This window comes from Cariama cristata, unplaced genomic scaffold, assembly GCF_000690535.1.
Source record: "Cariama cristata isolate BGI_N322 unplaced genomic scaffold, ASM69053v1 scaffold20826, whole genome shotgun sequence".
Classification (NCBI taxonomy): Eukaryota; Metazoa; Chordata; class Aves; order Cariamiformes; family Cariamidae; genus Cariama; species Cariama cristata.
Window position 1 is genome coordinate 40660 of NW_009620648.1, and position 12974 is coordinate 53633.

At 36.2% G+C, this 12974-nt stretch overlaps 1 protein-coding gene across 1 annotated transcript in view; it reads right to left on the reverse strand.

Moving 5' to 3' along the window:
* EVC (Ellis van Creveld syndrome) overlaps positions 1-12569 on the reverse strand; it is a gene marked incomplete at its 5' end in the record, with an annotated part of 51971 nt that extends 39402 nt beyond the window's left edge. The window contains 7 exons of the mRNA XM_009701685.1: positions 949-1107; positions 3043-3180; positions 5476-5574; positions 7817-7901; positions 8885-9117; positions 9630-9713; positions 12459-12569. Coding sequence (XP_009699987.1) covers positions 949-1107; positions 3043-3180; positions 5476-5574; positions 7817-7901; positions 8885-9117; positions 9630-9713; positions 12459-12569 — 909 coding nt within the window. The remainder of the gene's footprint in view (positions 1-948; positions 1108-3042; positions 3181-5475; positions 5575-7816; positions 7902-8884; positions 9118-9629; positions 9714-12458) is intronic.
* Positions 12570-12974: the final 405 nt, after the last annotated feature.

Genomic DNA, 12974 nt, shown 5'->3' on the forward strand with positions numbered 1-12974 from the left:
GATGGTTACAACTACTATAGTTAATGGAGACACACATACAATGACCTTTGCAATGAGATGTAAGCATCACAATAGTGACTTCAGGTAGGAATATTTCCTGTATCTGTATCCAAACACCTAATTTGAAGTCTGCCCATCTGACAGAACTTACTGTACCATAGCCTGGTATGGGTCAAGTGTGAGCAGCTGCAAAGACTATTTTCATAACTGGCCAGCTCAGTTTACTTAGCTGCTCCAATGCGAAACTAACGAGCTAATAATTACTGTCTCTGTTCATTAGTAAGCCAAATAAAGCTAGCTATCCATTTATTCTCCATTTTATTACTAATAAATTAAGTGGGCCAGATTCTGATTACACTGTTGATCTATAAATTCCAAGCAATTCTTTCAGCACGTCCTCTGCAAAGCAAATAAAAGATATGTTAGATTTAATACAACATAACGCACAGTGCTGATGTATTTATAAACACATTTTTCCCTCTTAAGACCCTATCACTAAGGGATGTCATGAGTTTTCAATTCCAGTTAAAGGCACTGGACACACAGAATCACCCTCAAATTTAAATTAGGACTTCTCAGTCAAAGTGGAATAAATATTTTGAAATAAAAAGAAACATCCTAATGCCCAGGGTAATGATTCTCCTTCATCATTAGATCGAGTGCTCTTGCTCCTGGCTCACTGGCTGCATTAATATCACTTTTTCCTAACATGACTGCCTAAACGTTATTTTGAGAATTAGAACTCAAGTGCAGAGAGTTCACTCTCCTGTGAGTCTTCATAAACTGCAATGGAAGTTAAGCTCTTTGCAACAAAGCTGGAAGAGACAACTGGAGTAAGCAGCCTACATCATTCCTGATGCAGGATTGACAGATTCTCTACACTTGCATCATTCTTTGTGTTCAGATCGACTAAATCTCTCTCAACTTTTATTTCTTTTTGTACTTTACCATTGCCCGCAAATCTTGAGATTCACTTAATAAGCTTTCTACTGCAATCATCTTCTCGGTCAGATCCATCATTATCTTCGTTGCTTTGGCACTTGAGCACTTTGATTGGTCCAAAAAAGCCTGCTGCGCTTTGTCAGTCTGCTTCCAGAAAGTTTCCATCTGTGGCACATGAATTGAAAAACAATCCATGTTCCCTCATTAATCATCTAGTATTTCATTACAGTGAGAGGCATATGAGTCTATCGAGATACAAATCACTGAGACTACAGATAGCTTTCAGTATTAGTTATAGTGAACACTTTGCAAAGCTAAAGAGCCTGTTTACTATATGATGATACATATATCGGTGGCACATAACCAGTAGGTCAATCCTGACCTTTTAAAATCTAATAATTCTGTACAACTCGCTAAGAATTTGTTGTTAGTTCTCCACATATTGCATCTATAAAAGCCTATTATGCTGTTAGTATTACTGGAAAAAACACAAAAAGATAACGAACTACAGCCCTTTTTTCTGGAGTAGCTGTAGGAGCAGGCATTCCAGTCAAGCAAGATTTTTGCTAAAAAAGGAAAACTGAAAATTGTCACTGTTTTTCATCATCAAAGCCTTTCATAGCCACATGCTACATAAGCACTTTATTAACTGCACTGGAATGAAGAACTTTAATGATACTTCTGATATACTATCGTATGGGTAATCTCTAGTTTTAGGCTCCGATCCCACAAACACTTATGACTGTGCACAACTGTGAATATTCTGTGGTCTTCAGTGGGATTACTAGTACACATAAGGACAAGAAAATGTATCCATCGCTAAGATTTGTATTAAGTATCTGTGAGTTTTGGAAAAACTGTGACTATGGCATCTGTGAGTATGGCAAAAAAATCCTTTATATTACTGAGGGAAGAGTGCATTAGTTCAAGGTCCTGATCTATACAAATCTGCGTACAGCGAAATCATTTTTAATATGGATGAAAACCATCTGCCGGCATAAGAGTGACAGACCCACTGAAGGATGACTGCTGCTGGTGAGTAACTGTCTCATGTTGCTCAGTGAGGCTGCCAGCGATTTTTTTATGTGACTAATTCTGGAGAACTCTAAACAATCAATTTTTCGCAGAGCAAAGTTAAACTGCAAAAGAAACTTGACACGGATGTACCATCATTACCAGGACTTCCACTATAAAGTGAAAGGCACAGATAATCAAGAGAAAGCTGAAGAAATTCCCAGTGAAGCACTTAACCACCAGACATGAAAAAATGTTAACTCCTCTATGAAAAAGGCCCAAGGCTGAGATGATGGGCTGTTTAGTTCAGGGCTGAAGTGCCACAGTCAATCAGCACAGGCAGCTCACAAAGCCATCAGTCTGACTAGTCAGTCTGTCATTTCCATCAGCAGTGAATTTGCTCAAACCTCAAAACAGGACTGGGAAGGAGAATACCTTCCAGATTACTCAGTTTACTGGAAAATAATATACAGAATATTCTTAACCTCCAGTTTTCTAGCCTGCAAGCTATTTGGACAGAGTGACACAACTGAAGAGAAAAAAAAAAAAAAACATCTTTGAGAAACAATTGCCTGCTATCAAACTACATTTTTACTTCAAAAAACATGTAAATGTATTCTAATGTGGAAAGTTGCTAAAGAAAAATGTTTTGCTAAAGTAAATGTGCAAAGCATACTGAAAGGTTGTATTGTAATTATTTTCTTAGAATTTATTTCAGCTGAAAAAGTTTTATAGTCTCTTATTACTCTCTTACTCAGTTATGGAGGACTGAAGAAACAAGGTGCTAGGATAAAATTCCTGAAAGTCAGGCTATACGTAGGCTTGAAATAAATCTTACCATCTGACAAGCAATAGACATTTCTCAGCTCTAAACCCAGTGTGATAAAACTGTGTTTGTGTAAAAACCATATTGGCTCCCAAAGGCAGCTGGAAATACTTTGCTGGAGCAATGTAAAAATGTTTTCAGCACTCATACACATTTAAACTACTAACTGTGGACTAGTCAACACAAGAGTTTTTAAAAAAAAAATTCCCTATCAGAAGAATAACATTAAAATAAAATTTTAGAAAAAAATAGGAAGTTACATTATCTATTACGTGCTCAGAATATTCCCTTTCTTTCCTCTCTAAGTCTTCAAGAGTCTGGTACTCTGAATTATGGGCTCCTGACATCTCAGTATTCTGAAGTCTAGAGTCAAGTTGTTTCTGTAATTCTTCAAAATCCTGGGGAAAAAAGCAAGTGATTTGTTAAACAGAAAAACAGACATAACTTCTAAATTTGAGAGTGAATTTGTATGTCAGTTCTGGCTCATGGCTAAGGAAGCTTAACAAAAGCATTCAGAAAGTTCTGTCTGGGTAATACACCTTCTGCAGCAAGTAAAGAAAACTCAAGGTATATGGCAGCTCTGAACTATACTTAATACAAAAACATACATTTCCACTAGTATGTGAGCAAAATCAAGACTGTTGTCCATCTCCACTGAATTCAAGTTTTAGTAAACATTGTTCCATGAACTTTCATACTAATAATCCTTTGAATTTATCCACAAATATTTTTATTTTAATGCACCTGCCCCATCTTAAATGGAAGCTATGAGTGTACGCACTGTGTTTAAAAGCACTGATAAGTATCCAGATAGGATAATCAGATAGTGTTTGTTGCAGAGTGCTAGTACACATGGACAAATTACAGGCTACATGATTATATGGTTTTTTTAAGTTTTTCAGTCCTTTGAAGCCAGGATAATTTTTTCTGAAAGCTAATGATACCAACAAATACTCGTCTTCTGCCATTACTTAGTAGGTTGGAACTGAAATGAATGATCCTTCAGTTGCTGAAACACACCTTACATAAAAAGTATTTACTTTTAATACCACCTAGTTTTGGGTGACAATTTGTTAATTTGATACCGCTATACCTTAAAGAAATGTAACCAGATTTTGACAAGCTTCACAAACAATTTCATCAAAATCCCGTGATTTTTTCTTACAATGCAGAATTAAGAGGAAAATGCTGTCTGCAATAAATCATATAATCCTCTGCCTTGTCAATCCAGTATTAGAGTAAATAGTTTCCAGAGCTAATGCTTTTGCTTATTACCAACGTCCCTTTTACATGGTATTCATAACCAGCTTTGCCCCTTATGTGATATCCCAACTCTAAGGCTGTCACATTTCCAAGACCTTTCTCTCCATAATACAGGATACAGGAATCCCATATTGACACTTGAACAACTAGACTACTATGGCAATTATTGCAGCTAATAAACAAGATTTAGTCTTTCTCTTGCAGCAGCTCAGTTAGGTGCATGAAGACACTGATGCCGTCAACCCTCATTGAGGGTTAGGCTATCTGGGAAACATGCCTAATGTATATTACCTCTGTGTTTATAATTTGAAGTCATAACCAGAAGTCCATCAGAAAAAGGAATCCACACACCAAATCTCACTTTTCATCTAATAAATACAATCAACTTTAATACTAAACCTGAGGATTTAAGGCAGAAGAGTGGTTTTAAGGCAGAATGTATTCTGATAAAAATTATAAGGTACAACTACAGAGATGCCTGATATTAATTCACAGATTGTGAGACTGCACAAACAAAATAAATCTCAACAACTAGAGCTGACAAACTGACTAATGCCTAAATGTGAAATTCCATCTGTATTTAAGAAAAAAATAATCATTACTGTGAGAAAATTAAATATTGGACTAGGCTGCTCAGAGAAATGGTGGAGTCTCCCTCAGTGCAAATATTCAAGACTTTGATTGGCAGGACACTGGATAACCTTACTTAAGGCCCTGCTTCCTACAGAAGGTTGGATGAGATGATCTCCAGATCTGCCTCTCAACTCAGACTTTTCTATGACTCTAATCTGGAAAATGGAAAGTGGAACCAGTAGCTCTCCTATTTTGTTTAGCTTTGTAAAACTTTTTTTCCTTCTAATAATCTTAAAAATAGTACTGTGACTCCACCTGAAATGCATACTGACTGTCAATGTATGTCTTCCAGTTCAGAAGTGGCATATGGATTTTGACACAAGTATATGGAAGAAAAAAAGGATAATGAGAAAAATAGGTATATTTTCCCTTGAAGAAAGCCTTGCATTTCCTTCTGGTACTTTATTTCCTGCTATTTTGTTATCAGTAATGATATATGGTACCAGACAAAGACCTGATAATTAGAAATTATTAAATGGGAGTGAACAAGGTTCACAACGTTCTGTTTGATTGAATGAATTCAACTACAAAATACTACAATATATTTTTATCCTTAACAGATTATACACACCACTATCCTGATCACCTCATACAACAACAAAGAAGAAATGTACACAAGGTAATGAAGAGAATCAACTAACAATGGAGTTTCTTTGCATTTCTTCTGAAATAGATTACAGATGACATTGATGCTTAAAAGGAGTAGGTAAGATAGCCTGCTGTGACAGTGTGCACTAACTGGTGGGATTAACTCTTATTTTCTGTGGTCTTAAATATTAGTCAACAAAAACACTTACATTTTCCTGAATTAAAAGGATCTTCTTGAACAAATCATCAGAAATCTTTTTTTTATGATAAAAGTCTGTGAAGTATATTTTGAGAATCTGAATGGACATCTATTCAAAAGGAAGGAAACAAAACCCAGAGTAAGCGCCTGTTCAACATGGTAAGGACATATTTATGTTAACTTTTGTTGATTTAAATCAATCAGTGAGACTATCATGAATCATAAACAAAACAACAGAAACATCATCAGCAACTCTACAGTACTTCCACTGTGAAAAATTCTTTGGCTTTGGCTTCGGTAAGATACAGGAAGATGGTGTTACAGTCTAACAAACACAAAGACAATCTCATGTATCCTTGTAACCAGACTGACACATTTGAAACTGTCCTTTACTGGAGAAAATGCAAATCACTTTAAAATACAAAGCCCATTTTTCTAAAGTTTAATGAGTCTTTAAACTGGAAGGTACTAACACATTCATTACTATGATTTCGACTGTAGTCAGCCAAGTCAAGTATCAAACATCTTGATGTACAACCCAAAAGTAACCATCTCAAGTACTAGCTACCTTCTCTTGCAAAAAATACACTTACTTTCCAGTTGTGTGCCTTTCTTATTTAAAAAAAAAAAAAGATTGTAATACTAGTGTCTTCAAAAAGATGTTCTAGAACACTGGGATAGTTTTTGAACTTCTTCCCTTCTTGCCTCAATTAAAGTGTCAGTGTAAAGACAATTCACTTCATTACTAATTGCTGCAGCATTTTCCAACATGAAGATAAAAATATGTGAAATTTAACAGCCACCTGCCTCTTACTCATGTACTTGAAAACAGACGATGTAGAAGTTGCCCATTTTAAACATACAAAACATAAATAAAATCATATTTACATATAAAAACAATTATTGAAGCCAACATTTCAGCTGAGCAAAATCTGGAAAATATGTTATAATTAGAGCTCAGTAGAAGAGAAATCATAAAGCAGTCATGTTCCGGATCTGACTTGCCAATGTTTTGGGTAGGAGCTTGGCAAGTTTTGAACACACACCACCAAGATACCACGTTTAAAAAAAAGAATGCAGGAAAGCACTGAAGGAAGAGGATATATTTCCTCTGATCTGATGCTAAGAAAGACTAACTGAAATCAGAGAAAGCAGAATGGAAAAGGAAGAAACTATTCTTCAGACTGAATTTTTTTTGCCCTTTTCTCCTGCTAGTAAAAATATAAAGCTATTCAAAGCTTCAGCTAAAGGTCAAAGTCATCTGCCTTTTGTGGTAATTTCTGTTGGGCCATAAAGTGTGTAAATGTTCATTTTCTCAGTGTTTCTATGATTACATCACCATGTTGTTCCTTTACCTTCAGTTACAAATTGATGATTAACTTTGAGATCAAGTTCAACCTTCTCTACTCAAGCTAAACTTCCTTCTGGAATCTGATCTCAAGTTCCCTTTCTCATCTACTTAGATGGGAATAACCCATCAGAAGAAAACCTGCTTTCCAGGTCTACTTTCACATTTCCTTCCTGGGGTTGTGTAGAAATTTGTCCAGAAAATCACACCCCTTGACATATTCTCGGTGCATTTAATAAATTATCTGAGGAATGACCAATCTGTTTAAACAGACGTCAGGAAAAAGGGGGAGAAGAAAGCTATATACTTTATGTCCAGATTTATATTAACTGAGCTAAAACTCAGTAACAGTAATGATTCTGTACTTGATCATAACTAGTCACCATAAACAATTCTGCTAACCGAGTACTCTGTGGCTTTAATTGTACACATCCATTTTTGTTTGTTTTTTGGTTTTTGTTTTTTTTTTTCCCTGTCGGCTTTGGATGCTGTGACTTGATGTAGGTAGCTATCTATGGTTTATATGGGTACCTTAATTCTTCAGTCCTACAAAATCATGACTATTATATACTTATCACAATGGCAGTGATTCAGCTGAACTGAATTTTCAATGTTATTCAAAGAGCTTGGAGTCTTTGGACTCGCAATGCACAAGCGTTGTCCTTAAGACATAAACTCATCTATTAAATACTTTTTTTCCCCCTCTTTTTATGAACTTCAAGCACCGTATGTTATTCTCTGGAGTAAAGTTTAAAACCAAATGTTTATATTATCCAGTCTACTCTCTGTATTTCACAGCCCAATATATTTCATTATATTTTATTCCTTCATGAAACTTATATATATATACAGAACAGCAGGAAAAAAAATAAAAGACAATGCCACAGCAATGCAACTCTACTACACTACTTAGCAGCTAGCCAGCTGTTTATGTTACTTCCTAAACTGATATTCAACTCAGATGTTAAAAACTAATAGCTATAAAGGAGACATGAGTACCTACCACATGTTTTTCTTTTCTGAGTTCAGTATCAAGCAGCGTGACATCTTTTAAAATAAGACTGCAAAGGCAGAGTTTAATATCAAAACTAAAAGAAAGATTTAAAAAGTGTTAACATCAGTCTAAAGGAAGGTTATACAAAGGGCAACATCATAAAATAGTTTCATTTAACCACTAAATTATCCTAAAAGCATCGTCTCAAAACAGCAGTTAAGTCACTTTATTTCCACATTGCCTCCTCTTTCAGATAAAATAACATAAAGTTAAGCAAAACAAAATAGTGCTTTTAACAAAGGTGGAGTTGGCATTCCCTTTAGAAAAAGGAAAGGTAAATATAGGCATGAATGGCTACAACAAAGGGAAAACAAGGCTTTAAATAAAACAGTTATAATAAGACTGGACATTTTGAAAATATTATTCATCACGAGTACCTTCCCCAGTCCCCACTGTCACACAAATATGATATTCTTTATTCTTGCTAATGAGAGTGCAAACACATATGTATTCATCTAGGGGTACCTTGCCATGGTGTAGCTGAAAGAAAATTAAGAGCTGACAGTCCATTTCAATTAGCTCTGCCTGCTCACCAGTGGCATGTCTGAGAAAGGAACTGTTTTCCCACAGTAAAACATGAGTAGTTCCCATCAAAAAGGAGAGAACAGATCACTGCCACTTACTGTTCTCAAGGCATCCATTGTGTGACTTGACATTGTACAGTGCAGAGGACTCCGTCCCCAGCTGAGCATGCCACTGCACGTGTGAACTGAGCATATAAGCCAAAACAGAGGCTCCTTATCCTAACAGTGATATACCTTTTACAAGACAGTTTTTGCCAAAGTTCTGATTCCCAGAATTTCATAGACTTTCAATACGCAGCATGATGTATTACTTTAATCTCCTCAACCACTTTTTTAGGCTTATAAGCAGATATACAAGCATCACTGTCTTGATGTGGTGAATGTATGCATTCAAGCCCACCCTTTGGTTTACCCCGGACCTTTAATAATTGTCCTGACAACCACTGGGACACACTAGGAAATGACCAAACACAAGGGCAGGTTTACTGCTTACCTCTCACATGTTAGCATTTCAGGGAAGCTGGTCACCTTGAGGAAGGCTCGAGTCTGAAATCTGTCATCGCTTGTTGTGGTATGTATTGTTGTGGAGGAACTGCAGTCCTCTTTGTCTCCCTGGCTCAGGGATCCCAGGCTGCCTGAGGTAGACGTCTCCATGACCTGATTAGGCAGAACTGCCTGCTTTGGATTGTCATGCAAAGATGGATTGGATGAACCATCTGCCAAAGGCTACAGTCAACGAAAATGCACAAGGTCAATTAATACAGCACAACAAGGAGATAAACATCTCATCAATTTGCAGTGTTTGCTTTCAAGTGAAAAATTAAACAATATAGATAGCAAAAGTGTTTTCACATAAATTAAGATTCATCATACTGACAGGTTTCTGCACTGCCCGGAAAAGCATTCTTCTGTTGTGGTTATCTGCTTGGTGCATGTTTTCTTACTGAAGGGCAGATCCTTGTAGGGTTTTTCTTATGGCTCCTTGGACAGACCCAACTTCCCTTAACATTAATGGGAAGAAAAGGTCTCTTGACTACAGTGAAAATTGACTGGACACCATGTAAAGCAGGTTTCAGGGGGAGCTGAAAGCAGCTGATGTCTTACAGAATAAGCCACGAGTCAAGGGACTGTAAACAAAGAAAGATCGCTATTAAGCAGATTGGCAGTAAGTTTTCTTCCATTACTTGACTCTGCAATTTACTCTGACACAGAATGATTGTCATTAATTTCTACCTTACCCTAAATTTCTGATTGATAGGATAGATCACTTTTGCCTTTAATGCGAATGCCGTGACGTTACTGTTCAGAGGAGACTCACTTTCCTGTATGGAAAAGAACAGAAAACCATTTGGTAACAGCACTAGATATGATGCTTGTTCACTGTAAGTATCGCATGCTCCTTTTGGTTACACAACTTAGAAATTCCTATTGATAACTATTTATTGACTGTTTCTGGTTTGGCACAAGAAGTCTTCTCATAATACTCATTCAGAGTCTGAAACCCAGAAAAGGGAACTCTGCCGCTGCTCAAAAATGTTTTTACTCCTGCAAGGGAAAACAGGCAGTAGCTGGTATTCACAAGTTATTTTCATTTTGGGTTTTTTTGCCCCTTTAGCAGCAACTAAAGATTTCATGAGAGGCTGATATGATCTTAATATTAGAAACTACTAAAGGATAAGCTCCACAGATATCATCATGGCTATAAATTCTGTCTTTCAATTTAAATAAAGAAACAACAGATTAAACAAAACTAGTCATGATTTTTTCCAGGAAGAACTTTTATAGTACAACCTTTACCTATAATCTAGAGAAAATACCAATGTTCTTCCAAAGAACTTTCTATAGATAATGCATTCTTTTCATACAATCTGCTACATCACGTAATCTGACTTTCTGCTCCTCCTCTTTCCTAGCCACTGCTTTATGCACTGGAACAATGGGATAATCAGCTTTGTTTTGTGAGGTTGCATATGGCTTAATAAAAGGTTGGCTATAAGCAACAGATAGAATGTTTAAATCCAAGCTTTAGGAGATTTCCTATTCTAACTTTTTTGGTTTTCTCATACGAAATGAAAGAATCTAATTTGTCAAAACACAATTTTCTTTATATAGATTTTTGTACGCAATATCAAAGCACTAATAGAGTCTAAAAATAGAAATGGAAAGAGCAAACTAAGTCATTCATTAGACTTGTATCATTGCACCTTTCCATCTCCATTTAATTTATTTCCAGAAGTCATTTTTGGATTTACTGATAAAGTTAAAAGCACGAGGTTAGCATTAAAACACTTGCTCATACTGACAGTCTCACTGTTGCAATACATATTGCAGGACAGAAGCTGACAGAGCTATTGCTCTGCAATGGCTGGAGGCAGAGCAGCTCCAGTCCAAAGCTGTAAAGCCCTATTGCAGTGTGCGAGAACTAACACATCCTGTTTCTCAGCAGGCGTGAGTAATACACAGTTATTATTAATACGATAATTATGGTATTATTGAAATGTGGAAGGTCTCAGAATTAAAATACCTGTTTTTTCTGAAATGCTCTACCCTAACTAAAAGCATTTTCCATCTATGCTTCTTCATAAACTGTCAATTTGATGCTAGTAACAGCAAAAGCCCTTGGAATTAGAACAAATGAATAGAAAAAAAAAACATAACTTCAGTTGTTAGACAAATAGGTGGGAGAAAGTCCCTTCAAATAACAACGTTACTTGTTACTGTGTTATAAATGAGCTAATGTGTTTGGGAAATGGATATAGTTGTGAATGATCACCTTTAAAAGACTGTGATCCCATTTCAAAAGGAATGGTAATATGCATAAAGTTATATCACTGCATAAGTTCTCCCACAGGATTTATACTCCAGAAGAAAATCTAATCCATGCTCACTCATTATGCTGTACTTTAACTCAAACAAAATGACCAACCATGGTTTGTCACCATTCCTGATCACAAAACTGAAATGGAGATTAATCACCTGTCAGGATTTAAACCAACAGTAAAATGTTTACAATAAAGTCTATCTTCTCTTTGTCTTGAAACCAGTTCTCATTACAAGCTAAGCACCAGACTGGCTGGCTTTAACCAACACTTTCTGCATGTATTGAATTTATGTATAATAGACTGAATGAGTTAGCTGAAGTGCACATTTTTTCCAATGTGCAGTTTAACTCACAACCTTTAGCTTCACCAAGAGCAATCAAAGCAGCTTTGGGTGAAAGGCAATGATCTAAGAACTACATGGTAGGACTGGGTCTCAAGTTATTTTGAGATTATCACAAAAAAACCCACAATCACTATTTGAATTTTTGATTGCGGGTGGGTTAAGTTTATACCTACTCCTACTTTTCTTTCCAAATTGTTTCTGTGTCCTTGAATCCCAGCTCATCACAGTGGTGTTTCAGTTGTTGTGGTCATTTAAACTCTGCACTGTATCTTCAGTTGGTACCTGATGGGATAACTTCCTATGTGAAAAAGCCATTGAAGATGCTGCTGTTAGCAAACGTACTCATTTTACTTCATTTATTCTTTCTCTCTCCATTGATCTTCTCAGTCCAACTGAGAGTTGGAGCCTCTATAGAGGCTCTACAAAAAAAGTATTTATTCTAGATTGGACCTGGTGAAGGAATTTTGTTACTGTCAAAATTTCTCTAATAAATTTCCTTCTCCAGGTAAGAATCCACTATCAGCTACCAGCACTGATTTCAGTACTTAATAACTTTTTCTCATGTCAATAGTTTTAACTTTTCCCACCAGCATTTTGAAATTAAGGACAATGTAGACACAAAACCTAAGAACCCTCTGTCCAAAAAGAACTCAGGATCTTGATTAAAATATCCAAAAAGAGTCCCCCAAGAGAAATGCAATTCATAACGGGAACGAGTGCCTGAAATGGCTGCATTCATAAGCAGTCATCAACTCCCACTCTCTTTCTTACACTTTTTCTGAACACTTTTTAAAGGTTCAATTCCAAACCTATTAAAATTCACAGAGTTTGGATCAGGCCCTGAATGTGCTCATTGCTACATGCAGCAAAATGGACATCCACCAACAAGAGCATAGCTTTACCTCCAGCACCATTTCCTCTTTTGATGTATAGGGTTCTGCTTTACTTTTCGTGAGCGTGTGCTCTTTTTCATCAGAGTTGAAGCTTTCCAGAAGTCTCTGGGAATCATCCTTCTGAAATTCCAAGATAAAACAGATATATAACACTGAGATCACTGCAGATTCACTGAAAATATCTTTGACAGCAGCCTGGATACATTCATGTCTCCATCCTGAAAATTATTTCAGTACTAGTTGAAAATTTTGGAAAAATACAATCTGAAAATGAATGAGAATTTTACACATTCAGGAAGGAATAATTAAAATTAATGAACTTTATGAATTTGATTTGTCAGACCAGAAGTAGAATTTTAATCTAAAAAGTTGTAAGAGGCTGTAAACGTGTCAAATCAATCTATTTGCTCTCAGAACACCTTACCACAGGCTATGGAGTTGAGCTCACAGTCTGAGTTCAAACTTCTCAATTAAAGCAAGTTAACTAAAATCGTCTATAATTGCCCACAATGAAGAGAATGCCGA